Raw genomic sequence first — 27,973 nt, forward strand, 5'->3', positions numbered from 1 at the left:
GCTTTAATTTTTCGCGAACACTCACTTTAAATGTATGTTCAATGTTATTATTTTCAAATGAAATAAATGCTTATCAAAATTAATTTCTGCCAAAGTTTAGAGTAATAATAGGAAAACATTACTCTCACAATTTCAATTTTTTATTTGATTAAAAATAACAAAAATATGTTCAGTTTTTACTTGGATATTCTTAATTCATGTTACGTTAACATTATTACAATTTGTACTAAAACAAGTTTCAAGTTTACGACCTATAAGACAAGAAGAGTTTAGTTTCCTTATCATAATGCAGTATAGAAGACAATTTTAGACATTAATTTAGTCGAGCGTGTTCTCTAGCATTATCATGAAAAGGTTTTCAGTCCTCTATCTTGATCTAATATAGGTTTTCAGTCCTCTATCTTGATCTAATATAGGTTTTCAGTCCTCTATCTTGATCTAATATAGGTTTTCAGTCCTCTATCTTGATCTAATATAGGTTTTCAGTCCTCTATCTTGATCTAATATAGGTTTTCAGTCCTCTATCTTGATCTAATAAAGGTTCTCAGTCCTCTATCTTGATCTAAAAAAGGTTGTCCTCTGCTTTGATCTAATAAAGGTTGTCCTCTACTGTGATAAAGTGAAGGTTGACCTCTTTTTTTTGTATAATAGAAACTATCCTCTATCGGAATCTAATGGAGGCTGTTCTCTCCTGAGATCTAGAAGAGTCTGTCCCGCACTATGAAAAAGAAGCGGGTATCCTTAACCTTTATCTTGTACAGGATGTCCTATACTTTGATAATATAGAAATTGTCCTTTACACAAATCTAGTGGAGGATGTCCTCAACACCTTTCCTTAACGTGATTTAGTAGAGGCTGTCATCAACAAATATCAGAGGTTGTCCTTGACGTAATCTAGTAGAGACTGTCCTCAACAGAAATCAAAGGTTGTCCTTAACGTAATCTTGTAGAGACTGTCTACTACATGTTAAAGAGATTGTCCTTTACAGATGTCTAATAGAGGCTGTCCTCAAAATAAATCAGAGGCTGCCAGAGTCCTAATCGAATCTAAAAGAAGCTGTCCTCAACAGGTAATAGAGGCGGTCCTCAACAGGTTCCTAGTAGAGGCTGTCCTCTACTTGGTTTTCTTTCTCCATAATCTCGAGGTACTCAGAATATTTAATCTTCTTTGGAACAATATCTTGAAGGAACTCCATACTGTCCTTTCTATACACAAACTTTAAATTTAAACAAAAATCATTTTTATCAAATCAAAAACGTTTAAATTTTTTATGAAGAACTAACCAATCTATCAATATTATCATAATCGATAAGAAAATGTCATCATAAGGGCATTATGCAATTAATTTAAAAAATTTGTTTCCTTGCTACAATTGAAGCTAGGTCCGCGTATGTTAACTCCTGAAATTGAAAAATGCCATGCCGGGAACATATAATTTGTTATTATTAGCTTAGCTCATTAAATCATGTAATTAAAAGTAAAATGCCTCCCCACCCCCATTTCTCTCTCATGGACCAAAGTGAAGTGAATTTGTGTAAGCTAAGTTCTAACAATGACCTCCTTCGACACTGTTTTATTTAAAAATTGCATGTTTCGTGCAAAAAAACCCACCAAAATTCCGTCACATTCTTTTCTTTGTCCTAACATAATTTCCCTTGTTGCAGAAACACAATCTTCCAAGTTAAAATACCCCCCACCCACCCTCACTAACATAGAAATCCTAAATATTACCTCTACATTTCCATGTCTTTGGCTGAGTTTGGTCAGGTACATAATAAACAACTCAGTTGCCTATAAATATTGTATGAACTCAAGTTTTTATATTTAGAAGAAAGAACAACTATTTCCAAAAACTTTGAAGGGACTGAAGATGTAATTTACAGAGCACCCTTCACAACGATGCCCTTAAAAGCTTTGACTGAATGAATTAGATATTCACACTTTTCTGTTTGAAAATAGATAATTTTTATTTATGGCTTCTCTGAGGATTTTTGATGTAAAACAATGGAGAAAATTCCAGCAAGAATATTGTCCACTATATCTGGCAAGTACCTCAATGAAGGGTTTCTTGATTTTACGACGACAGTCCCTTTAAAGTAAAATAGGACTAAAAACATATTCCCGAGAAACATCTTATTTCCTAGAAATTAAAAAAAGAAATCAACGAATTGCACAATTTCTACCTTATGGTTCTGGAAGGTTCTTATTTATTTTTTGATCTAACGGAAAAATGTTCTATCCCCCACCCCCCACCCCTGAAAATATTATCCCCCCCCCCAAAAAAAAATAACCTTATTAACCATGTTATAAATAAAAGTAAGGGCTATTCTAGCTAACGAAGTAAAGAATAAATTTAAAACATTCTGTTAAGTGTACACTATAGTGTACGTTCATGTATGTGAAAAAGTTTTTGTGAGAATTAAATTAAAATTACTTTAGTGATGAGAAAAAGACTCTCTGTTCCTATATTTTCCACCTCTGGAGAACTCTTCATTATCAACTTAACCTTGTTCAGAGGCAACAACACCTCTTTAGATCTGAACAATTAATAGGATAATTGTTATTAATGAGGGATGACACAATAAAGTGGAATATTTAAATATATTTTTTGTTTATGCATTATACAATCCGAAGTTTGTACTGCCATAGAATTTCTTCTGGAGAGTTTTTAGGCTTAGGACTATCAACCCTAGTTCATCAAGGACATCATCTCCTTGATCCTTCTGCAGACCTGCATCCTTCAAACAAGTGACAAAACCCCAGTTATCACGTTTAAACTATTAATTTTCAGGATTTTCTCTTTCTAATAACATGTTGATAAAATCTCAGTTAAAACCTAAAATGGCCATCCTAAAGTTTCTTGAGAAAAAATTAAGGAAAGAAATTAACAATTTAATCCTGCTAAACATTGGTATTTCTTGTGCAATGTGCATTGTGCATGTTTTTAATTTCCTAAATCAATAACTAGGAAATTACTTATAAATAATTTCAAATTACCGTAGTCAAAAGTACCAAAAAACAAATTTAATTGCATAAATCAATATAACAAAAAAAGGATATTTTTAAAAAACTTTGAGAGGGCAGGCGAACTGGCCGCCTTTAAGAGTATGGTGTAAAGGAGCAGCGGCTCCAATACTTGAATCAAACAGTTGGTAACTCTCCAGCTGAGAAAAATGTATGGGTCCGGTGGAATATTTAAATATATTTTATCTCTTTACTCAAAAGTGAGTATAGTTAAAAAAAGGTTAGTGCTTTTATTTCAAGATTTAAATCTTAATATAAATTATAAAAATCTTCGTCTGCATTTTCTGTAGCAGATCAGAACTCAAGAACTTCTTGACCGATTTGCCCCGAATTTGACTTCATTTGTTTCTACAAAAAAATCATTTTTAACCCAAACAACTGAAATTCTGCAAGATAAGAAATTATGATTAGAAAGGGAATAATTTGAATACCACTGATTCGTCGTGTTTAAAGACCAACCTGAGCGGAGAATTAACATTCTTATTGCTGAGGGCGGCTACATTGGGCGTAGCAGGGGCTGAGGTTGTCATTTTATATCTGGAAACAAAATTAGAAAATATTTACATTGAAGGAATCAAATTTGCAAATATTAGCAACAATTTTCTCATCTTAGACAGCACTGGTGCAAAATAAAGTTTAAAAAAAGATGAACAAAATACTGATTGAAAATACCAGGGAAAAAAATAACACTTAACAAAGAAAAACATATTTTTTTGCCGGATGGTTTAACATTACAAAAAAACCGAATTTACGACACTAGAACATCAGGTCCAAATCAACTGTTGAAGGTTATAAAATATACAAAACCTGAATTAAAAAAAAACCATCCTGGTTAAAAGAATTACAACTGTAGCTTCGTTTTTTAAAAACTTAAACTAGAGTTAATAGTTTAAGATCTTAAAATACGTGTTCCTGATTTAAAAGAAATCACACCATAGAAGGTTTGGTTTACTTAAACAAGGGCTTTCTAAATTGAGAGCATTCATGAGTTGAGAGAACTCATGGAGTTCAAGAACTCTGTTAAAGAACTCCGACTAAAGCTCCTGGTTAAAGAACTCCGACTAAAGCTCCTGGTTAAAGAACTCCAACTAAAGATCCTGGTTAAAGAACTCTGTGAAAGAACTCCGACTAAAGCTCTTGGTTAAAGAACTCCGACTAAAGCTCCTGGTTAAAGAACTCCGACTAAAGCTCCTGGTTAAAAAACTCTTCTCTCATCTCAAGAAGTGTTTTCTGCCATTTCTTAACAGCTGTAGTTTCAAACACGGTCTGTGTTGAGTCGAAGAACTGCTGAAGGAACTTGCCTCTCTTCTCTCTCTTCTCATACTCGAACGCCTAGGAGAAGAAGGATTTTATTCAGGTTTTAATTTAATATTAGAACAAGAGTATTTATTTTCTTAAACAATCAAACAAAACCCCCTTTCTGTTGAAAATCAGTTTATACCAGAATGTATGTTTGCGCTAAGTGGAAAAAAGTTCTTAAAGCGTTTAATACGCTGAATTGGAGAATCTATATATAAATTTGGCTTGTCTGTCTGTTTGTTTTTCTGTTTGTTTGTATCCAATAAACGTCAAAACGGCTGAACCGATCGGGCCCAATTTTTTCGTGAGACATCACGTGACCACAGGGAATGTTTATAAATGATAAAATTTTTTTAAAAATGTGTTTTAAAGGTTTTTAATTTTGTAAAAAAAATTAAATTCTTAAAATCCGCAAAATTTTTTCTTCTCCGTTTTAAAATGTAAACAAAAAGAAGTTAAGAACATGTTCACAATTTAAATAGAAGCGCCCTAAAACCCTAGGAAGATGGGCCTTGAATTTCTAGTATTAATAAAAATTAAATAAAAAGTACGAGAAAAGATTAAAAACTTGCTTTTAATCTTGCTTTTTTCGTCTATTGCATTCTATACTTTAAGTACAAAAACAATTTTTATTGGTTTGTATTGATTAAAACAAAAATCCATTGGATTTTCTCTCTTTTCTCAATTTTTCCCCGCTTTGATTAATGAAACAGCAAAATGTTATCTATTTTCTTATGAATTACGACAATCAAAACGTAAACATGAAAGGTATATAATAATATGGATCGCAATTTCGGCCGATTTATTTACTTAAAAATGCAAATTCGGATTTAGGGACATGAAGAAGAAGCAAGGAAGATAAAAAATTAAAATGAATCTCGCTACCTGAAGAATCATATCAAACTTATCAAAATCCTTGGTGAGAATTGCGTTCAGGTCTCCAGGAGTTTGGTTCTCGTATCTCCTGTAATTATAAAATGTTTAAAACTAAGATTGTACAATGTACAACCATCCAAACCCATCCCATCCCATCCCATCCCATCCCATCCCATCCCATCCCATCCCATCTATATCCCATCTATATCCCATCCCATCCATATCCCATCCCATCCATATCCCATTCATATCCCATTCCATTCATATCCCATGCTATGCCATGCCATTCATATCCCATGCTATGCCATGCCATGCCATCCCATCCCGTTCCGTTCCGTTCCGTTCCGTTCCGTTCCGTCCCATCCTGGAGAGCTAACCTGAAAGGGATGAGTAGATCCATCCCTGTACTCTCAGGTAGGTTCTCAATGAGCCCTGTGAAGGCTAGCATCTCCTTTTTCTTCTTCTCCTCAGCAGGAACCTGAGAAAAGATCAACTTTGTAGTTTAAGGGGTGTATATTTTCCTTTACAATAATCGCCCCTTCTTATTTTTATGCTAATAAAGTCTAAATGGGATTTCTGTAACATTTTGTAAAAAAAGTAATTAGAAGAAAGAAAAGTTAATTTTAGATGTATACAGAAACTGCATGTTAGTTCAACGCTAAATCCTCTGAGTTTGAATCTCTAACCTTACAGTGTGGAGTGATGTCTCCGATTCTACACTCCGCCATATCGTGCATTATAGAGATTATGCAAGCATCAGCAGCGCGGGTGCTTAAAAAAGAGTGAATATACAAGTCGGAATTACAAGTGCGAATATAAAACATTTTCCTGAATTAAAATTGCCCTACATTTTATACATCGCGAAATTACAAGATGTTGTTGGGCTGAAGGATGAAGCAATAAACAATAAATTGCAGGTTAAATAAATTTTGAAAATCAAGACCCAAGCTCCGGAATTTAGCAATTGCCCTTTAAGAAAATTATTTCATCTAATTAGGTATTCATTTAATCTCCAAATTAGACTTGTTAAAATCAAATCATATCAAGGTCCTAATTTCCACGCTCCAAAATCTAAGTGACTTTTCTAAATCAAGGATGAAAAAAGGTCTTTAAGCTTGTAATTGTATGACATTTGTGTATCAAATTTATCCCCAATTAGACTTGTTAACTTAAATCTATTATGATTAAATCATTTAACAATAATCATATTGAAGAACATGGTTTACCTTTCCTTGTGCGAGAACATAACCCCCATGAACCCCATTCGGAACATATGGGACGCTACAGTCTCAGGTTCACGAACCTTTTTATAAATAATATATAGATTGATTTAGGGGTACACAACATTTTCACGAAAATTCATAAAATAAAGCTCTTCGCTCACATTTGTTAGTAATCTCTGTTTGATTGGGGAACTCGGGAGAACCACGGGAATGTTCTTAGTTTGGTTTTGAGATTCTTGGTAGAGTGAGTCCACTTTTATAGGGGAAAATAGCTAAATCGTAATTTAAGACCAAGCGCGGGTAAACGGCGGGAATATATATGCAGGGTGGCCAAAACTTTTTTGAACCCATCCGTACAAAAACCGTACATTTTCAGAAGAAATCCGTACAATCCGTACAATTTTCGAAAAACAATCCGTACAATCCGTATAATTTTTTTTAAAAAAATCCGTACAATCCGTACATTTTTTTAAACCAATCCGTACATTTTTTTAAAGATCCGTACATTTTTTTAAAAAATCTGTACAATCAGCACAATTTTCGAAAAAATCCCATTTTTGAAAAAAACATTAAAATTCAATTTTTCATTCATTGTAGAGGGTTTAAACTTCTTCAGCAAGAATCAATCTGTAAAAAATTGGCTTCATACATATATACAAACTAAATACTGGGTACATGATACTAGGTGCATGATACTGGATACTGGATACATGATACAGGGTACATGATACAGGATACAGGATACTGGANGTGAAAATTTAAAAAAAACGGTGTATTTTCCAGGATAAAATCCGTACAATCCGTACAATTTGAAAACAAATCCGTACAATCCGTGCAATCCGTACAATCCGTACAATTTTAGGGTTAAAAAAAAATCAATCCGTACAATCCGTACATTTTGGCCACCCTGTTTATGAGTACACGGGGCAACGCTGGACATTCCAGCTATTTGGAATAATCTTACATAAAAGCCTAGCGACGAAATTAATTGTATGCATGTATATTGTATGTCACCTATCACCGGCCGAACCGTATTATTTAAGAGAAACGCAACTTTATCAAAAACAGTTCCCTTAGCCCCTTGGGCAATACAGGATAACGGGCTTATCCCTGAGGCTAATCGTTTTCTGTCGAGTGAAAGAAATACGGACAACTGCGCAAAGACTGATGGGCATTGGGCAGGGGAAACGTAAGGTACTTTTGCGAGTTTTTAATCTAATAAAAGCGTTCTACCTGACAGTTGACCCATCCGGTTCTCTTGAGTTTCTGTAGAGTTGATATCTCCAGAATAAAGTTGAGAGATTTCTCCAGGAGAAGAGGGTCCTATCATTGTGAAATAAAAATTAATTTATCAATTCTTCTTAATATATGCAACCTACATTTACGCTGTGGAAAAAAGATAAGACAAGTCGACTTATCAAAGATATAAATAACTTCAAGTTAAATGCTGTATATATCCGCAAATGACTTTTATAGAGAATTACCGATAAGCTAAAAAAAAGATATCTTCATCATTTTTGCTGAGGCAAAGATTTAAAAGGTACAGTTATTGTGAATTGGGGAATCCACCCCCTTTTAACGATAGATCATTTGAAATTATATCCACAACCCCTTCATAAAAGAAGTTAACAAATATTATAATTTACCAATTCATCAATCCAAACATCTTAAAATAAAATTCAAATTATCTTATTGAAGTCTATCCAAGGTTAATTACCTTAAACTCGTTAAAACGCGTGGATCCAGGGAACTGAAGCTCCGCCATCTTTTTCAAAATGGAGGCCTTAGATAAATCAGGACAGGATTTCTTCTCTTCCTCCCACCTATATAATGAATTAATATTTGACAAATAGTCGCGGCAGTTACAATTTATCTTCAGGGTTTGTAGCTTTTTGCACCAAGAAACTTTTTACCAGTCAGTTTTTGAGAGATAGATTGAGCTCGTGCGAATGAGAAAACACAAGTTTTTATACCTGAGAATAATTTCTTCAAGTTCCATGATCCCCCTGTATAGCTGGTGTTCTATTGAGCTGACCAGCCGGCCTCGTCGGATCTCAGCGTGCTCAGTAAACAGAGCGGCTAGCTTTCCAGCAACTAACGGTGGCAGGAACTCTCTGAATATAGAATATTTTCCAGTATTTTAAAACCTATATGAGCCCTTTTTGTTTTGTTTTGGGTTTGTTTTCAATATTATTTCAAATTTTGCTGATATGAAAAAAAAATACTTTCAATACTTCCAACAGTTAGCATCAACCCAGAGGTATGAGTTTTCTGAATATACTTTTTATATCAATTTCGGTTCTCCTGCGAATTTAGAACTTGTAAACCAAATAAGGTTACTATTAGACGGGTACGTTTATATTCTCAAGTCCGTTTAGAACAGATTTGTAACAAATAAGATTAAAAATTAAGATAAAGAAACTGTAGAATGCAATTTTACATGACCCCTTATTTGAAGAATGACAGGTCCATTGACAAAGGTACCTTGGAATCGTTATCTTAGCAACAGTGGAAAAAAATTGTATTTTTTCCATATTAAGAATGCTAAATTTGTAAATTACGTGCTTACTGCTAAGTCGCATTAAATCCACAAGTAATTTTAATAGAAACCACAATTAAAATTGATCAATTTTAATTAGAAAAGTGAGAATATTTCTCAATTTTATTAACACAAAGGGTTACCTAAAATTACGAGTGTCGAGTATGGTTCATTTCTAGATAAATTTAATATTTTTAACCTGAGAATAGTTTTGACTTCTTGAAGCTTGGTGTCCCACTCCGTGTTCTCGTCGTTACAGGAGCCTAGGCTGGACAGGCTAGACACTAGGGAGAGCTGTACAAGCTTATTCCTAGATAGTTTTTAAAATATGTATTTATTCTACTCAGACTCTACTACAAGACTATTGGGTGCCAAACGGCCGGCCCAACAAACAGCAAATCCAAACACATCAGCAACCCCACTCTTCCCTTCCTGGGATGTTTTACAATAATTAATTTATTATACTGCAAGAGTGTACTGGTAATGTTGTGGCTTAAACGCCCACACCGCCAATCCTACACGTCTGCTTGTCCCCCAATCGATATATATCTCTAGGACACATAGGTTTGTCTATTTGGTCTGCCCAAGTTTAGTTCCATTTTGTATTGCTGGATAATAAATCTTAACTTGTTGACTGAGTTAACCCTGTCCCTGGACTATCTCGACAGTCGACATATGTACTATGTACCTACCCCCCCCCCCCAGGATTTATGTTTGTTACATGACCGATATATTCTTTCTCATAATATATAACGTTCAAACCATCTAAACCTAAGAAATATGATTGGCCGGGACAAAACACACTTATTAAAGCTATTTGTGAATAACAAAAATTCATGTTTCCACATGTACAGTGTACAATGTACATAAATGGCTTGTAAGCAATAATGATCAGTATCAAACAGAAAGAACTCATTCTCTAGTTTCCAAAATACTTTCACCTTCTTTGTATTAGCATTACAACCAATATAGTGAAGGGTTGAAGAACTTATTCTGCTTAAACATAAAATGAGTAAAGTTCTACCAAAATACCAAAAAAAGTAATCTGAAAATGTGTTAGTATAGTAAAGAACTGATACAATTTTGAGCTCAATGGTTTTGAAAGCTCAATATCTTCACCTTTCAAGATCTGTTGTTACTTTTTCATGAGCTTTTTTTAACCCGTCTCTGGTCCAGGAGAGGAGTGAGTATGGATGTAAGAAGTAAAAATTCTGTGAAAATAAATATTAACTTGTTCACATTAACACTTTTACTTTATACACAGACTGTAAGAATGAACTAACCTATTAACAGATGATGGAAGACACATGCACAGTATTGCCATCCTCCACGAAGATTCACCGTAGGTCGTCTCCCATATTTCACCGCTAAAAATAAACCTTGAACACATGTGGTTTGAAGTCTCCTAAAGTCAAGCCATCTTCGAAATTGTAAATATCCTAGTTAACTTTGGGCTTTATTCTTGTTCAATATACTTGAAATCTAAATTCTCAAGGGTAGGAACTGGCTAGGCTTAGAGATGGTTCAACCATGTATCTTGAGTCGGGGATTCAGGATTTGTCAATGATCTGAAAGTTTAGATTTGAAATAAAAGAATGTTTTTAAAAACGGATCGAACCAGCGGTAGGTATTTCAACGATCTAGCTCAAATTAATTAAATTCGGTCCCTGGTTGTCTTGAATAAGAGAAAAAAATAGGTGAAGTTTGCATGAGTAAAGGATTTATATGTTTTACATACCTGGGTTCATGTTTAGCCTTTCCTATCATCTGGAGAAAGTTTAGAACCTTCCTACCATCATCTTCCTCGAACTCAAGATCCATAAACTCAACAGTCTTCACACTCTCCTAGTCAATCAATCAATCAATCAATCAATCAATCAATCAATCAATCAACCAACCAACCAAAAGCCATCAAGAACTATTAACTCAAATTTCTCTTGATCAGCCAACCAATCAATCAATCATCCAACCAATCAATCAATCAATCATCCAACTAATCAATCAACTAATTAACCAGTCAAAATCCATCAGCAGTCAACCAAGAACCAAGAACTTGAATCTCCTAATCAATCAATCAATCAATCAACCAACCAACCAACCAACCAACCAACCAACCAACCAACCAACCAACCAACCAGTCAAAATCCATCAGCAGTCAACCAAGAACCAAGAACTTGAATCTCCATCAATCAACCAACCAACCAACCAACCAACCAACCAACCAACCAACCAACCAACCAACCAACCAACCAACCAACCAACCAACCAACCAACTGAAGATTCTGGATGTTCGTCACCTTAAAGTATCCGAACTCCTGGTAGGTTTTGAATAGCTTCTCCTTCTCCCTGACTACGAAGCTGAGGGTGGCCTCCTGGTAGAAACTGGGATTATTCTCCAGGTTACTAGAACCAACCATCATTGTTTCATCATAAAATTTAAATTTTAACATCAGAATTGCTAACGCTCTGGGGCTATTTAAATTACTAAACATTCTTTCTTCAACAAATAAAACCTAGAAAGTCATTTTTGATTTGAAGGGACTGTCGATCTTTTATCAATATAAAGTTTCACAAAGGATTTATCACTTCAAACCTTAATCGTAGGAAAACTTACCGCTTTTGAGTGTAATGCGACAAATCTCGTTAATTTATTTATTTTTGCTAATTCTATATAGTACTTAGTCCAAACCCACGCGAGTTAGCCGTGGCAAAAGGTTAATGATTTTATGGAAAAACTAATATGCTATTGGTTTTGAAAAATGAAAAGCAAATTTGATAGATTGGTTATTTAATCATATTTTTGTCCAGTAATCTGAAATCTGAAAACTGAAACAATGTTAAAGAAATGTGTAAGCATAAAATGATTGGTTGCCTGATAACGGTTTCGAGCATGTGACTCTTCTCAGCGTTTACGCCTCAGTAAATACCAATATTTGGCGAAGAAAATCATTATATTGACGTGATGATATGAAGTAGTTGTTTTAACCACAATAGTCCCTCTTTCAAACTAATACAGTGAGAAACAGAAAAAAATAAAGACAATATTAAATCAATAAATAATGATATTTGATGTGGCTACAAAGCAAATAGTTTTAATAGTAACTTTAAATCACTTATTAATTGAATTGGGTCTGTTTACACTGCACAATTACTGCTGTCTTTTGCACTATTTACAGTCATAGATCGAGTCTAAATGTCGTCTCTATTCCCGAGTTTAAAGGTTCTAACTGTAGGATTGTATGGGTCAAAAAAAAGGGTAACTGCCCCTGCCATAATGTGTGTTTGTCAGGGAGGAAGGGTGTAAAAGGAGCGAAAAATCATCAAAAATGTAAAATTTTCAACTTTTTTACAATGATTACGCCTCCGAGTTTGTTTTGAAGAAGAAGCTCAAACCCAAATTCCCTCCTATTAATGAATATTGAAAATAAAGTAAGGGGTAGAGGATGACTTGTATAAGAAACTTGTTCTAAATGTTGATATTGGTATATTCCTGGTGGTGTAAAGGCAAGGTTAGTGTAGTGAACATGAAAATGATAATAGGAGGGCTGGTAGTGAACATATGCCCTGAAAAAAATTATCAAATTAAAGTTGTTAATAACATCAACAAATACATTTCTAAAAGTTCCCAATTTTTATTATTTAAAATCTTGAATAAATTAAAAAATAAACGTATTTTTTAGAATTGTAAATCTTTGGAAAACCTGATGAATAATTCTAACTTATAAAAATAAAACCAGTATTTTGCTTGAAGCAATAGTCATCAAAAGATTCATTTTCTTTCTTTCGAATATGATTCCCCTGACTGTTACCTAATCTGTGAAGATGGTAATCCATATTTGTCTGATATTGCCTTCTTTCCTTCCTTCTGTAGATTGTAAAGCATGGGCAGATGGACATTCGATAAATCCCTAATTATAAACATAAAAACAACTACTTTGCATTCTTAAAATTTTTAATAATAAATTTAACAAAAAGCAAAAATTTGAAAATATTTATAATCCTAAAACCTTAAGAATTTTATTTTTTATTGTCGCATATATGAAATAAAAATTGGAAGAAAATGATGGTATCATTTATTGACCTAAATACGCAAATAACAAAATTCATATTTGCTAACTTTAAAGTCTGCGTTAGTTGAATATTTTTCAATTGGGCGTGGGGTTAAAACTTGTTGTTTAACTAAACAAGATTAAAAGATGTTTTTATCATTCTTTATGGTCCGACTTAATAGTCCGGTTGATAAAAAAAACTTTGCTAGATAATCTTTTCGTTTCACCATTATTCATTTCTTTTCTGTTAAGTCTGGTTTATATAATTTCTTTGTCAGAATAAGTAATAATCTAACCTGAGAGATTTAACATCCCTCCTGTGTACAATAGCTAGGCAGTACAGATCTTCAATCTAAATAAAACTGTGCTATCAAATGTTAATAGTTTTATTAAACTTAATTTTCAATATTTACTCCCTCACCAACTGAATAGTCAAAATATTATCAAAATATAGTGTACATTCTTTCTTAAACAAAGCAATTTGAAACTTATTTAATTTAGCAAGGAAAATTTAAACCGTTACATGCCCTAGTCACATTCAACGACACCCTTTGGCCCTTTACCGGATTTAGAATGAGTAAGACACCGTAGTATTTATACATTGAAAGGATATAAATTGTCTGAACTTCCTTCATTGGCTCTACCGTATGGATCTGCAGATCACTTTTACAAAAAAAACCGCAATTAACAATTATCAATTTTCTGATAGAATTTGTTTGTCTTATTTTTGGCCAGGCAAACGTTAAAAGAGTACTGCTGTGAATCGGACATCGAACTCTTCAAGAGAAGTGTTACTTAAAATCACATTAAAGTTCCACTGCAATATAACAGGGCAATGCCCGATGTACAATGATATCAACACAGCGCACTCAGGACTGCAGCTGAATACGAGCGGGGTTCGATGAGTTTAAACACACAAACGAACACACAAAGGTAGGGAGGGTACCGTGTTTATTTGAGCATTGCCCTCTTTGCATGGAGGGTCACTTGAAATAACATTTACAGCCCCTTTAAATGGCTTGAATCAAGTGTCACCTGTTTCCCGTTCCACTTGAAATCTGGAGCCATCATAAACCCGTTTATAGGATCAGAGTTCTCATAAATCACACGATCAGTCTCACTCTTATGATCTAATCAATCAATAATCAATAACTGATAATAATGATAATAAAGATAACCGTATTAACAGTGATAACAATGATAAAGTTGTAAACCCAGCTGACTGAAAACTAATGATGATAATAATGCTACCAATGATAACAGTTATAACAATGATAATAATGACAATAATGACAATAAGGATAAAAATGATAAGAATGATACCTAGGAAGTTGTAAACCCAGCTGACTGAAAACTTCTCCTTCTCAATAAAGGGCAGTGTCACACCGTGATATAATTCAGCAGTTTCGTAAACTAAAATAATCAATTAATAAATTAATCAATTAAAATTAATCAATTAAATTAACAATTAATAAATAAATAAAAAAATCAATTAATAAATAAATAAATCAATTAATAAATTTATCAATTAATCAATTAATCAATTAATAAATTAATTAATCAGTGTTCACCAGAGAAGTATATTTTGCTAATCAATCAATAAGGTCAACAAGTTGGCAAACCAGTCATTTAGAAGTCAATAGTTTAGTCCAAACGTCCTCTTTCTAGTCTTTAATCAAAGCATCAATCAAGTCATCAATCAAGTCATCAATCAAGTCATCTATCAGATCAAATCATCAACCATGTCATTCCCCCCTCCCTCTCCCTCTTTTGAAAATAATTTTTTTCCCAGAAGAATTATTTTCTAAAGGTTTTATTTACTGAGTTGGGGAAAACAAATGATTTTTAGGGGAAAATAAACAAACTTTTGTGTAAAAAGAATGAAAAAAGAATGAACATATTTGGCTTTTCATGTCCTTTTTTTCATTTTCTAGAACTATTTCTTTTTAGGATTTTATTCGCTGAATTGGGAAAAATAAATGATTTAAAGGGGAAAATAAATATTTTTAANCTCCCAAGATATACAAATAAACAGTGTATACACCACTTCCATATCATAACTCAAATTAAAAGTAATATCATGAAGCATTTCAATGATCAAGTTTACAATCATTGAGAAAAAAGCTACTTTCGTAGTCTACCCTAGAAAAACTTTCATCATCGGCCTGTAGACAGGTGAATACTATAATGAACGCGTCTCAATCTCAGTTTATCAATTAAGTGGTTAATAAAGTTATTTATCCAATCATTGACAGTCAAGTCATTAATCGCTTCATGTTTCTACAGGGGTGTACTTTTCAGTAGGGAGTCTCATTTTGCACCCTGAAACCGTTAAGTTGTACCACAGAAACTAATGCAGCTAATATTGTTCCTTTTGGTGTCAGTTTTCAGAGGAAAAAAAATTACTCTGAAAAATGAAAACTGACACCAAAAGGAACAATATTAGCTGCATTGGTTTCTGTGGTACAACTTTTAGGTTTTAGGGTGCAAAATGGGCCACCTTATTTTTCAGAAAGATTTTTGATGATTTGGAAAAAATTTAAAAATTTGACATCAAAAGGTTACCACATTTTTAGACTATTTTGTACCCAAATCAAACCATTTATTTTCCACAATTCAGCAAATAAAACCCTAAACAAGCATATATATCTTGTGGGGAAAAAATTATTTTCAAAATTATTTTTGAGAAAAAATACACCCCTGTGTTTTAACACATACCTAGATGAGGGGGTGAAGTAGTATACTTGTCAATATGTTTCTGTGTAGCAGGATGGATAATATTTGCCTTCACTGTATTCGACAAAATTTAAACTAGCATTCTTTTTAGATATTTGTAACAGTTTATTTAATAATCTATATAGCTAATAGTTATTTAAGATTGTTTTTAAATCTGCAGCTACGATATTCTTTGACACCATAGAATAATACCGACAAAATATTTGTGTCAACATTTTCCCGATTTTTTTTTAATGAAATTTTTGTCGGTAAAGAATTAATAAATTTTTTTTACGAGCAAAAAATTCGGCCAGGCAAAATAGTTTTGATTTCCTTCATTGTGCTGGGGATCTGGTAGAAGCCTATACTGTCCATATATATCGTTCTGTAGAACAGTTTCCAGACTAGTAGATCCAGATATAATCCCCTGCAGAGTATCCTCACTAAACAATAAATAGTTTCCAGTAGATCCAGATATAATCCCCTGCAGAGTATCCTCCCTAAACAATAAATAGTTTCTAGTAGATCCAGATATAATCCCCTCCAGAGTATCCTCCCTTAACATTAAATAGTTTCCAACTAGTAGATCCAAATATAATCCCCTGCAGAGTATCCTCCCAAGACAATAAAAAGTTTCTAGTAAATCCAGATATAATCCCCTGCAGAGTATCCTCCCTAGACAATAAATAGTTTCTAGTAGATCCAGATATAATCCCCTGCAGAATATCCTTCCTAAACAATAAATGGTTTCTAGTAGATCCAGATATAATCCCCTGCAGAGTATCCTCACTAAACATTAAATAGTTTCTAGTAGATCCAGATATTATTCCCTGCAGAGTATCCCCCCTAAACATTAAATAGTTTCTAGTAGATCCAGATATAATCCCCTGCAGAGTATCCTCACTAAACATTAAATAGTTTCTAGTAGATCCAGATATAATCCCCTGCAGAGTATCCTCCCTAAACAATAAATAGTTTCCAGTAGATCCAAATATTATTCCCTGCAGAGTATCCTCCCTAAACATTAAATAGTTTCCAGTAGATCAAAATATTATTCCCTGCAGAGTATCCTCCCTAAACATTAAATAGTTTCCAGTAGATCCAGACATAATCCCCTGCAGAGTATCCTCCCCAGACAGTAAATAGAACATATTCGTGGTTAAGTAAACCATTCTTAAAAGTTCTAAAGTTAGAGTTAGGAAATTTAATTTTGTACACAATATATTGTTATTAGAAAAACATTAAACTTTGACAGAAAAATAGTTTATGGGCGACATTTGTGTTCTGTTGGCTCAAAAAATGTAAACTTTTTAGTTAACAAACTCCGAATCCATGGAGCTAAAAAAGTAGGGATCCATCAGATCCGAATCCCGACCAATTTCAGTATTTTTGGCATAAAAATGTTAGTTGGAAATTATGAATAAAAATAAATAGTTAGTAATTAATTTTGATCTTCGTGACACAAGAAAAATATTTCAAACGGTCAAGGGTAGTTAAACTATTTCTCTCTTCCCCTTAAATTCCGACCAAGAATAATATGTTTCTTTCTGAAGTTACATTTCTCTTACGTGAAAGGAAGTTTATCCAGGATGATAATTGCTGGGTCTGGAGAATTCTCAACCTAGAATATAAAATTAAATTAAATAACGTTTAAGTGTTGACCGTCTTCTATAAAAAATTTATGAATTAATGAAAAAAGTGGCGGTTCTGATTTTGAACTTTCAGCAAAATCTGTGACTCAATTATCACGATCTCTCTGAAAGTCTGGATGGACAAAAAGATTTCAATCTAACCTCAGCCTCTATGAAGATGCATTTCTTCTCAGCGCAGTCCATGAGAATCCGTTTTAACTTTATACCAGTCAGAGTGCTCCTAAGAAAATAAAAAACATAAAACAGGGAACTTTATCTTTTCTTCAGATAATATATCCTCTCCTTCGCAACAAAAAATTACCGACTATTTTATGTAACCGGGGATCCACAGTGGGCCTAAAGCAAGAATAGGTTTAACAAAAATGTCACCAAAAACGGCCAACATATTATAAAAATAGGAAAATAGGACATAACACGAAACCAAACCAGTTTTTAAGTAAATCTTAGCCTGACAGAGACATTTACTTTTCAATTTTACAAGAAAGTTACATAAATTGGCCCCTAACTGCCCAGAAATATAGAAACTAGGCAACAGACCAAGAACTTTTATAAGATTTATTGAAGGGGTTTTGATTTTCAAAATTTCCTTTAGATTTTAGGTAATCTCAGATTCTAAAAATTGTGAATATTATGAATGGTTTTAGGTTGGGAAATGGGATACAAATGTATTTTTCAGGTTGGGAAGTGTCCTAAAAGTATACTTGGTTGAATTATGATAATATAATGTAGAAGAATATAAAATGATAATTATTGTTTCATTCATAATACTCACAATATTTAGCATCTGAGATTACCTAAAATCTGGAGGAAATTTTGAGAATCAAAACCCCTTTTATAAATGTTATCAAAGTTCTTGGTCTGTTCCTTAGTTTCTATATTTCTGGGCAGTTAGGGGCCAATTTATGTAACTTAAGATTCATAGATAATGTTGTCACATTTTCCTGAATTTACTTGTAAAATTGAAAAGTATATCTCAGTCAGACGAGCAGCTGAGATTTACTTAAAAACTGGTTTGTAATCGTGGTATGTCTTATTTTTACAACCTCTTGAGTGTTTTTGGGGACATTTTTGTTAAACCTATTCTTGCTTCAGGGCCACTGTGGATCGAATTTGATAATTTTGAGCTACGTCACTAATTATCAACTACCAGCTCAAATTTGTACCACCAATTAAAAAATTAATATTCAGAAAGAATTTGAATCAGTGATTCAAATTTGAATCGGTGGCTGGCAGTTTATCGCCCCTTAAATTTCATTAAATTCGGTCAATTCAACTTCAAACATCTACGACAGAAACTTTAAGATTTTGAAACTTTGATTTTTTAAAATCTTTGACAAGTTTTAAATCGGTATAACTGTCTTCTTCGTTCTCTCCCTTTCAACTTAGAAATGCAGTATTTGGTGTTTTTTTTATGAGAAAAAAATAGGATTTTAAACAGACAACATTTGTGGTGGATTCTAATCAATAGAACGAACTAAAGCTTCCTAGAAAGGGACTGGGAATCAATGTAATAAAAAGTTATATTGTGAAAGTATTAAATCGTCTGTAGAACTTACCCAACCCCTGTGTGGTAGCTACTCGGTTTATCTCCGTTCTCTGTCATTTTCTCTCTGAATATTCAGAAAAATAATTGATTAATAATTGCCTAGCTCAACAGAATGATAACAGTTAATGTTTAAACTTAAGAAAACCTTAAAAAAATGGTTACAGAAATAGGGCTAAAAATAAAATACCCCCCCCCTAGATTAAATTATCCGATGATAAATAATTTAGCCAAAGCTCGGCATCATATATGAATTTGTATTGCTTCTAAAATTCTAGGTTTATTAAAAGTTATAAGTCAGCAAGTGCTCGATCAAAATTATTTTTAACCCCTATTTTTGAACCAAATATATATTAATCCAACATAATTTACTAATTTTAATATGAATAACGTTTGCTTGATTTACAAATAGTTTTCTAAAATATATAAATTTTGTTTTGTTTTTCCTTCCAATATAAGAGAGAAAATAATTCAAATTTCTAAAATCATGCTTTTTATGACATTTTTACAAACGAAAAAAGAGGTCAATTTTGCGTTTGGAAAAGTTTAAAATTCATCTTTTTTATAAATAGAATATTTTAGAGTATTACATATCACACTTTTAAATAAGATAATAATAGTAACAGTACCTAAGAAACAATGGATACTTCAGTAGATTGGCGGAGAAAAGTCAAAATTAATCGTCACTCGTCCTGAGTCCGAATTTAAGAATTTGAGCCGCGTCTCAAATCCGCCAAAAACCGGTTTCAATTGAGCGCCGGCTTAAATCTTGAAACATTAAATACAATTTTAAGTGGAACCAACCATATTTGAGCCGCGGCTCAAATTTAAACCGCGGCTCAAATTCTTTAAGCTCGGCCTCAGATGACTGGGGAGGGGGGAGGGTAAAGGGGAGTGGCTGGACTCCAAGTTACTATTTGTCTCAACCTTCTCAGCGTACCCTTTATTTCCGTCGGTAACCAAATAGATTTTATACATCTGAAAGAATTTTTTTTCACAATTATTACAGCTCGTAGATTTCATGAGAGATTAAGCAACTATTCTGATAATTTACCCTTACATATTTTTCTTTAACAATAATTATAGATAAATAACCAAATATTAAGCTTTGCACCGGCAAAAGAGGTTTATAACGAAGTTTAAAGAAATATTAAAGGGAGTGTTCGCGAAAAATGAAATATTTACTACATTCGAATGACCCGAATCAGTCCAAAATTATTGTTTTGTCCTAATTAATTTATTACTTTTAAATTTAATTGAATTATTTACTGGTTAAGTGGAAAAATGCAACTAAGTGAATTTACAATTTACATGGGCTTTGCGCCCTTGGACAATAATCTGACTATGATTAGGATTCAGCCTAACCTTCATTTCATTTTACGCGAACATAACTTTAAGAATTCACCAACTCTTCTATAAGACCTGGTTTACAGCGTAAACCGCCACCGGCGTGAGAACCGCCACCATAAGAGTGCTGAGAATAACCGTCTGTTTAGTCCGGCGATGATGTGCTTCAAGGATGGCGGTTATATTAGGTTGAGGTCCAGGAAGAACAGCGGGACTGGTAGATTCTCCAGCTAGGAACAGTTTCTTCTGCGCAGACTCCAGGCTGACCAGCTTATCCAGTACTTTCGACTAGAATACAACAACATTAGAATATATTCAGTTTGATAGTTCAATTTCATCCGCACTGCGAATAAATTACAATTTAACTGTGTCTAAAAAAGGACGCGAATCCACCATACTAGCTCATAAATATTTCTTGAATTTTTAACAGTTTTATTAACTTCAGAAAAATTCCGAACGTTATCTAAATTGGCAAGTTTTACGGATTTTTCGACATTCGAGTGTATCAACCCCCTCCCAACAAAAAATTAAAAAAATTATTTTAAATCTATCTAAAGTGTGAACTGCATAATAGAGAAGTATAATATTTCACAAAAAGGCACTTTTTTTTGACTCACACTGTATAGTGTATATTTAAGAAAATACGTAAAATTGCGACGTGTCAAGCACAATATATATTTTCTGAATAAATAACCTTCACCAACTGAAAGACATATTTACCTCAAATTTTGGCATTCTTTGCTCAACCAGAAGAAGAGATCTGACATCTTTAATTTTATCGTCCATTTCCTGTCGAACAAGAGAAACATTGAAACTTAATGCAGAGTTCTATTTCACAGTGGAAATAAATTTTTCTTTTTAATATTAATCATCGTAATTTTGGTGATTCGATCAACCATTTGATTTGAAACAATTGACCTTTTTCACGATGAGGAAAAAAGACAAAAATCGCCATGTTAGTTTAATAAAATATTCTCTTGTTCCTTTGAATAGTTTGTCAAAGATTGAAAAAGTTCCTTGTTCTCTTTTCTTAACAATTCAAAATTTGTCTTGACAAAGTTTTCTCTTTCTAATCCAACCTGCTGATCCCGCTCACGATCCTTAAATAAAAATACTAAATAGGATCAGTTAATTTAAATAATCCATGGATTGATATTGGGAGCTAAACTGTACTGGCTCCATTGGATTTAACATAGAGGGTACATTGTACATTTTATGATTTTTAAATAATAATTCTCACCTTGAGTTGAATATGTGCAAGTTTTCCGACATTCGTGTTTTGAACAAAAATATCGGATTTTATATTTTCAATCTTCTCATCTAAAACCTAAAAAAATAACAAATTTCGGAGATTTTAATTTGTAAATGTCCTTAAAAAATTTCTTCTTCAAAAATAAAGTTCAGAGTTTGATTTGAAATCTTAAAAATTCTATGTTGCAGGGTGGGGGCAGAAGCTTTTTATCGTTTGTAATGTTTGACCTTCTCGTGTTGTATGATGAGATCTGAGATAGTTTCTTGTCTGTGTTGAACCCTAGCCAAGGATTCCTCCAGGAACCTCGTGTTTATCAGCTCACTTGATTTATTTAAACTAACCAGGACCTCATCAACCTTGAAAAGAATAAAATCTGAAATAAAATTTTCCTTTATTTACCTTCCAAATCAAATAAAACACAAAAAAAATGCACCATGATTAAGTTAAAAATAAAATGTTAACCTTAAATATCACGAAATATGATAAATCATGAAATAGATAAAAATTAAATTTTTGTTTGTACCATTGTGTATTGTCAGGATAAAAATTTCATCAATTTTCCTCCTTAGCTTAAAGGAATATACCCTAATCAAAACCAGTGTGTATCCGAACCTCCCAGAGGAAGGGTGTCAGCAGAGCTTTCTAAGCCTGTTAAGAGAAAGGGCGCTATGTGCGTTGTACTTGTATAGAAGTCTAGATAGCAAGGACAATTCTCTTCTCTTCTCTCTCCACAACTGAGTAGAAAGCGTGACTAATCCCGAACAAGATAAAGTAATAAAGATGAATACAGAAGCAATACAGAAACTCAAAACATTAGGGATGAAGTACATGCTGATACAGGTTTTAAGGGGGAACAGAGCCTTCAATAGACTTTAAATCAAATACCATAAACTGGTTTTTCACCCTCCTCACAATGGAAACTGGATTACTCATGGCAGACCTCTGACAATGATAGGCAAAAGACACACTCCCCGTGTTTTAAAGCGATGGGACAGCATGCTTAGCGGGTTATTTTTTCTTTAAAAATCTGTCCACGTGGGAATACACGTTAAAAGTGAGGACTATGGTATTTCTGATACCTGTTACCCTTACACCCCCATCCTCATCCGCCTACCTCCTAAATTCTTCCAACCTTATCCTACTTCACGAGCAGATATTGTGGAACTCAGAAACTGCTTTGCTGTGGAATCTTAATCAAAACTCTCTGAGAGAGATCATCATTGGTTTCATTGGGTGTTCCTTTCCTAGGGGGTACACCTAAATCACCTTGAACCTAGCCGAATGCAGTTAAGGCTAGGAGGTCTTTTAATTTCTTTCTAAATTACTGCAAGACACTGATACATGTAATGCAGCTGACAAAGGGAAGTTCTCATTACAACAATGTCAGCAATAAACCTGCATAGATGGCCGATATCAAAAACAACTGAAATAAATACAGAAACTCAAGAGCTGATATTAAAATACTACAAATTGCCTGATCAGCATCTCAAAACTGCATATTAACCCTCCTGGGGGGCGGGGGTATGCAGCTAATTGAACGAGCATTACAGAACAGCCAGGAAACAAGAAGATTGGAAACATGATTATCTGCATTCTGCATTAAATACATGTATCAAATAATTTGTTTCATAAAAAAAATTAAAAAATAAATAAATTGATAAAGTTAAAAATACCCTAATCAAAACAAAAACCTAGTCCTACCCTGTTTAAGTTTCCTAGCCTCTCCTTTGCTTTATGTAGTCCCTGATCCAATAATAGCCCCCTAAACCTACCTTGTTTAAGTTTCCTAGCCCCTCCTTAGCTTGATAAAGTACACCCTGATCCAATAATAACCCCCTAAACCTACCTTGTTCAAGTTTCCTAGCCCCTTCTGTGATTGATGAAGTATACCCTGATCTAAACATAGTCCCCTAAACCTACCTTGTTTAAGTTTCCTAGCCCTGCTTGAGCTTGATGAAGTATACCCTGAACCTGAGCGGTTAACCCGCTCAATTCCTTCTCATGAGAATCAAAACTTCGCGTCAAATCGGAACCTAACAATAAAAACAATAAAAATATGAAATCCGAATTATTCTGATGTTAATTTAAAGTTAAGACTTTGAAGTCTAAAACGAAACAAGGAGCCCTACATAAAAAATCTTCCTATTCAAAAATTCAAATTCAAAAATCAAATGTTTGATCTTTTAGTCAAATACAGCCGGAGGTCCGTAGGGGATAAAATCCAAACAAAAAAGGTTTTGTTACATTTTAAAGGTTTTAATGACATGCCTGTTATATTTTACAAAAACTATTAAAAAAATTATCATTTAAACAAACTTAAAAAGAATATTATTTTAATGACTTGCCTATTGCTTGAATTTCTTCAACAGTACTATTTTTAGCTACAAGCTGTCGAAGCTCATTCATTCTTAACCTGCAACAATTTAAACAAAGTTTAATTGGAATGTCGGTGTTCTGGGACCCTTAGATTTACAAAATTTTTAAATATATGTTTTTATTAAATTGGAACTACATTAACCATTTAAATCAATATTGGATCAGAAAAAAAACCATGTTTTTAAACGGGGGAAAAATGATGTCGAGATTATTTATGTTAAGTTTAAAATTGCTTTATCATTACTGTTAATAAATTTTATTTTGAACAATGTTCATCGGTAAAATATTTGCAAGTTTTCGGTGTTTTTGCGCTTAAATATCTTAATGATGTTTTTTATACCTATTATTAATTGTTGTACCCAGTATTCCTAAACATGTTCCAATGATGGATCCTAGAATAGACCAGTATTTCGTTTTCTCTGCTTGTGCGCGCTCTTTCTCGTGGGAATCTCTGACAGCGTTGGAGAGCGCGGCGAAGAACTCACGCTCCGACTTCTCGTAGAGCTTGAACTCCTCCAGATGGGTTCTCTCCTCTTTTAACACCTAGACGGACAGTTGACACCGTTATAGGGATATTTAATTTAAGAATTTAAGAAAAACAAAATAATTTTTTATGATCTTTGATACTTTTTCCAAAACTTGATTCTTTTTCTTCTAAAAATCAGTTATTGGTCCAAACCTCTCTTATGAAAAAAAAATCATAAGAGGGGGGCGGGAGAATTTTTCAAGAAAATATAGAACCCTGCACCGCACGTCATTGAGTAATAAAATATTGATTTTCTCATTCCAGGACAAATGTCTATTCTTAAAATTTTTCTAAAATCTTATCGTTAATTGTTAAAATACCTTTATTCGAAAATTTTGTGAAATTTGGAGGAAAAGCAGAAATCAAATGTGACTTTAAATTCCATTAAATTTTTCAACCTGTTTAGGAGTTTAAACAGAGAGAAGGGTAAAATTCTTGAATTTTACATGATTATCCTGAGTAACTAGAACTGAATATCTAAAAGTATACCTGATTTTCCTGAGTAACTAGATCTAAATATCTAGATGTATACCTGATGTTCCTAAGTAACTAGAACTAAATATTTCAAAGTATATCTGATGTTCCTGAATAACTAGAACTAAATATCTAAAAGTATACCCGATATTCCTGAGTAACTTGATCTAAATATCTAGAAGTATACCTGATGTTTACTGAGTAACTAGAACTAAATATCTAGAAGTATACCTGATGTTCCTGAGTAACTAGAACTAAATATCTAAAAGTATACCTGATGTTCCAGAGTAACTAGATCTAAATATCAAGAAGTATACCTGATGTTCCTGAGTAACTAGATCTAAATATCAAGAAGTATGTACTTGATGTTCCTGAGTAACTAAAACTAAATATCTAGAGGTATACCTGATGTTCCAGAGTAACTAGATCTAAATATCAAGAAGTATATACCTGATGTTCCTGAGTAACTAGAACTAAATATCTATCCTCTCCTCGATGTGTTTTCTCAAGTTCTAAGTGAATTTCCTAAAAAAAACAAGATCACAAAAAATCAAATAATCTTTTTTTATGAACCAACCTTTATTCTCTTCTGTACTTCTGATATATTTCCCTGAGTTTCCCGCCTTTTTTCCTGAAAAAAAAGGATAAAATATGAGTTACGTTTACTTAAGATTTGTAAGACATCACTTTAAGCAGATTTTTTAACTGACATATTATTTGTGGAAGATATTTTAAACGAAGAAATTATTTGTGGCAGATTTAATGGACTTAAACCTAATTTTAACAGGTTTTTTATGTCTTTATGTTGTGATGTGGCAATTTTTGGATGTCATTGCGTTCACTCAGATTAATCCTAGATGAACCCATGACATATGTCAATTGAAAACTACATAATTTGAGTACTATTTAAATGTTTGAGAATAATAAAAAAAATAATCTTGAAATACAAGTCTGATTTTTGTGAATGAGCAAATTCACCCAAAAACTGAAAATTCTATAGAATGGGTAGGATGTTGGATATATATAATTAAATCTATATACCTGCATTTCAATGAACCGCTTCTCTGACTCGACAACCCTGGCCTGCGCCGCCTTCACATCTGTCAATCCGACAAAGTTCTCGTACCTCTTCATCCAGAAGCTAACCTATAATTTTTATAATATTATCACGGAGACTGAAATCATAATCATAATTTAAATTCGTATATAAAAACTATTCAAACTTGCTTTGAAAAACCCTTGGTCCAGCACCACCACCCCCCCCCCCCTAACACACACAAAAAACTATTTTTCAAAATAGGTCTGAACAAAAAAGAAGGCAAAAATTAAAATCAGAATAATAACAAGTGCTTTATTAATAAATGTCAAGACATTTTTGGAAATATGATTTACCTTTTTATAATACCATTCTTCGTCTGGTGTTCGGGGTAGGTCAGGTTTACCGCTGAATATATTTCTTAAACTCTCAACACGATCCTCTGGAAAAATAAAAACTAAAAAAAATTTATCTAAAAATTAAAATTTTACTTTCAGGCATTTTTATCTGAATATTTTTGGATATTGGATATCTTCTTATGATATTTATAGGAATTTAACATAATTTATCTTTGCCTCTAGTTTGTAATTATCTTGAGCTCCTGAGCAAAATCCGATTTTCCGTTTAAAAATTTAACTTTTAGTTGTAATTCTACACTCTATAGTATTAAACACAAAGAGCCATTTAAACATATTTTTAGCATTTTTCTTGAAGAAATATTTTTACATACCTAAATGCCTTTTCTGTAAAGAAATTGCTTTTTGTGCTGCCTCCCTCGCATCCTCAAAACTTAAAACAAAAAATTAAATATGATGATGTAGGGCTTTATATTTTTAAGAAATTTTAAAAAGAAAATTTGACATCAAATTGCAAGTTTCTTCATCCTTATTTATACCCATTAACTACAAATTTATTTATTTTCCCATAAAAATCATTATTTCAGGGGGTTGGAATGATTTATTTTTCAAGAAAATATACACCCGTGTGATAAAGAATTTAAAAGAATTTAATTTTAAAAAAGAAGGGGAGGGGAGAGTTTGATTGCCCCCCCCCCCCCAACCATGTAATAAGTTTTAGTGAGGGGTTAATATGAATACGCTAACTTTCGATAAATGATCATTAACGAATCACAATAGAAACATTTAAACGAATGAATATGATAACACAGAAAATCTGTAAATTTAAAATTAGAAAAATCTTGGAACTTATCTACCAAAATCAATTTTAAATCCAACTAAAATAATTATTTAAGGATAATTTAAAATCTCTAGAAAACAGTGCTTAGGATCCATTCAATTTTGATGCGGATGCGGATCCTGGATCCGCACTAGAAAAAAATGGATCCGGATCCAGGTAATTTCTTTAAGATTTACTAAAATTTTTTAACAAAAAATAATTTTCAAAGTTTTTGTTTTATTTTTTTCGCTTTTTTATCCTAAAACTTGATGAACCATTCAGAAATGAGGAAATTTTTACAATCTCTCTTTTTTCAAAAGTTCAGATTTGGGGTTAAGGAGTAAAAAAGTTTTTTTTTGCAGTTTTTGGTTGATATTTTACCCCTTGGATCCGGATCCGTGGATCCGCATATTTTTGCGGATCCGGATCCAGGAAACCAAAATCTTGCGGATCCAACGGATCCGGATCCTAATAGAGATAAATAAATTCTATATGCTATAAAGCGATTACCTCATATGTTTGGGCAAATATTTACTTTGCAACTCTGTCGAATTCAATTCTAATATTTTCTTCCCAGCAGAATCTACTATTAAATCAGGCGTTTTCTCTGTGGTCGCTGAATCAGGAATTTTTCCCGATTTATCGACTAAAATTTTCTCTTCCTTTTCCTGCGATATTTTCCCGCTTTTATCCCCTGATATAAATCTGACTTGAGAGATACGACAGTGTAGCTTCGGTCTCAACACCAATAGGTGAGAATGAACTGACAAATGAATTATTTGCTTCATTGTACTGTAATTACAACTTCTGAAATATATATTTATTATGAGATAGGTTCTTATGACACAATAGGTTGATACCCTAG

At 33.0% G+C, this 27,973-nt stretch overlaps 3 protein-coding genes across 12 annotated transcripts; all 3 read right to left on the reverse strand.

The window, feature by feature from the left end:
* Window positions 1-124: 124 nt before the first annotated feature.
* On the reverse strand, window positions 125-3,588 carry LOC111711785 (chromatin accessibility complex protein 1). Of its 2 annotated transcripts, none has more exons than XM_023486230.1 (5): window positions 3,485-3,588; window positions 2,436-2,538; window positions 1,733-1,792; window positions 1,367-1,401; window positions 125-1,209 (listed from the first exon to the last, which is right to left on the reverse strand). In XM_023486230.1, the coding sequence occupies exons 1-5, from the start codon at window positions 3,553-3,555 to the stop codon at window positions 1,098-1,100; spliced, it is 381 nt and encodes a 126-aa protein (XP_023341998.1). In that variant the 5' UTR covers window positions 3,556-3,588; the 3' UTR covers window positions 125-1,097. The 2 variants fall into 2 exon arrangements, with proteins under 2 accessions (XP_023341998.1, XP_023341997.1); XM_023486229.1 differs by having other exon boundaries at window positions 125-1,206; window positions 1,364-1,401.
* Window positions 3,589-3,922: 334 nt separating this feature from the next.
* LOC111711782 (uncharacterized) lies at window positions 3,923-19,025 on the reverse strand. The gene is made up of 23 exons (XM_023486218.1): window positions 18,935-19,025; window positions 17,520-17,598; window positions 17,295-17,347; window positions 16,060-16,169; window positions 15,730-15,801; window positions 14,335-14,424; window positions 14,047-14,141; window positions 13,308-13,363; window positions 12,772-12,870; window positions 12,453-12,526; window positions 11,835-11,877; window positions 11,260-11,365; window positions 10,701-10,807; window positions 10,246-10,329; window positions 9,162-9,272; window positions 8,397-8,537; window positions 8,141-8,246; window positions 7,657-7,746; window positions 6,427-6,503; window positions 5,887-5,971; window positions 5,578-5,678; window positions 5,210-5,288; window positions 3,923-4,357 (listed from the first exon to the last, which is right to left on the reverse strand). Exons 1-23 carry the CDS (start codon window positions 18,979-18,981, stop codon window positions 4,208-4,210), a joined length of 2,055 nt encoding a protein of 684 aa, XP_023341986.1. The 5' UTR covers window positions 18,982-19,025; the 3' UTR covers window positions 3,923-4,207.
* On the reverse strand, window positions 18,998-27,940 carry LOC111711784 (uncharacterized). 9 transcript variants are annotated; one of them, XM_023486222.1, is made up of 17 exons: window positions 27,619-27,940; window positions 26,663-26,721; window positions 26,289-26,374; window positions 25,938-26,042; window positions 25,474-25,527; window positions 25,347-25,421; window positions 24,237-24,439; window positions 23,866-23,933; window positions 23,441-23,553; window positions 21,748-21,876; window positions 21,509-21,595; window positions 21,252-21,368; window positions 20,989-21,057; window positions 20,344-20,556; window positions 19,849-19,899; window positions 19,551-19,567; window positions 19,025-19,069 (listed from the first exon to the last, which is right to left on the reverse strand). In XM_023486222.1, the coding sequence occupies exons 1-17, from the start codon at window positions 27,894-27,896 to the stop codon at window positions 19,060-19,062; spliced, it is 1,734 nt and encodes a 577-aa protein (XP_023341990.1). In that variant the 5' UTR covers window positions 27,897-27,940; the 3' UTR covers window positions 19,025-19,059. The 9 variants fall into 9 exon arrangements, with proteins under 9 accessions (XP_023341987.1, XP_023341995.1, XP_023341990.1 ...); XM_023486219.1 differs by lacking the exon at window positions 19,551-19,567 and having other exon boundaries at window positions 18,998-19,069; XM_023486227.1 differs by lacking the exon at window positions 19,551-19,567 and having other exon boundaries at window positions 19,023-19,069; window positions 19,862-19,899; window positions 27,619-27,939.
* Window positions 27,941-27,973: the final 33 nt, after the last annotated feature.

Source organism: Eurytemora carolleeae, unplaced genomic scaffold, assembly GCF_000591075.1.
Source record: "Eurytemora carolleeae unplaced genomic scaffold, Eaff_2.0 scaffold940, whole genome shotgun sequence".
Lineage (NCBI taxonomy): Eukaryota > Metazoa > Arthropoda > Copepoda > Calanoida > Temoridae > Eurytemora > Eurytemora carolleeae.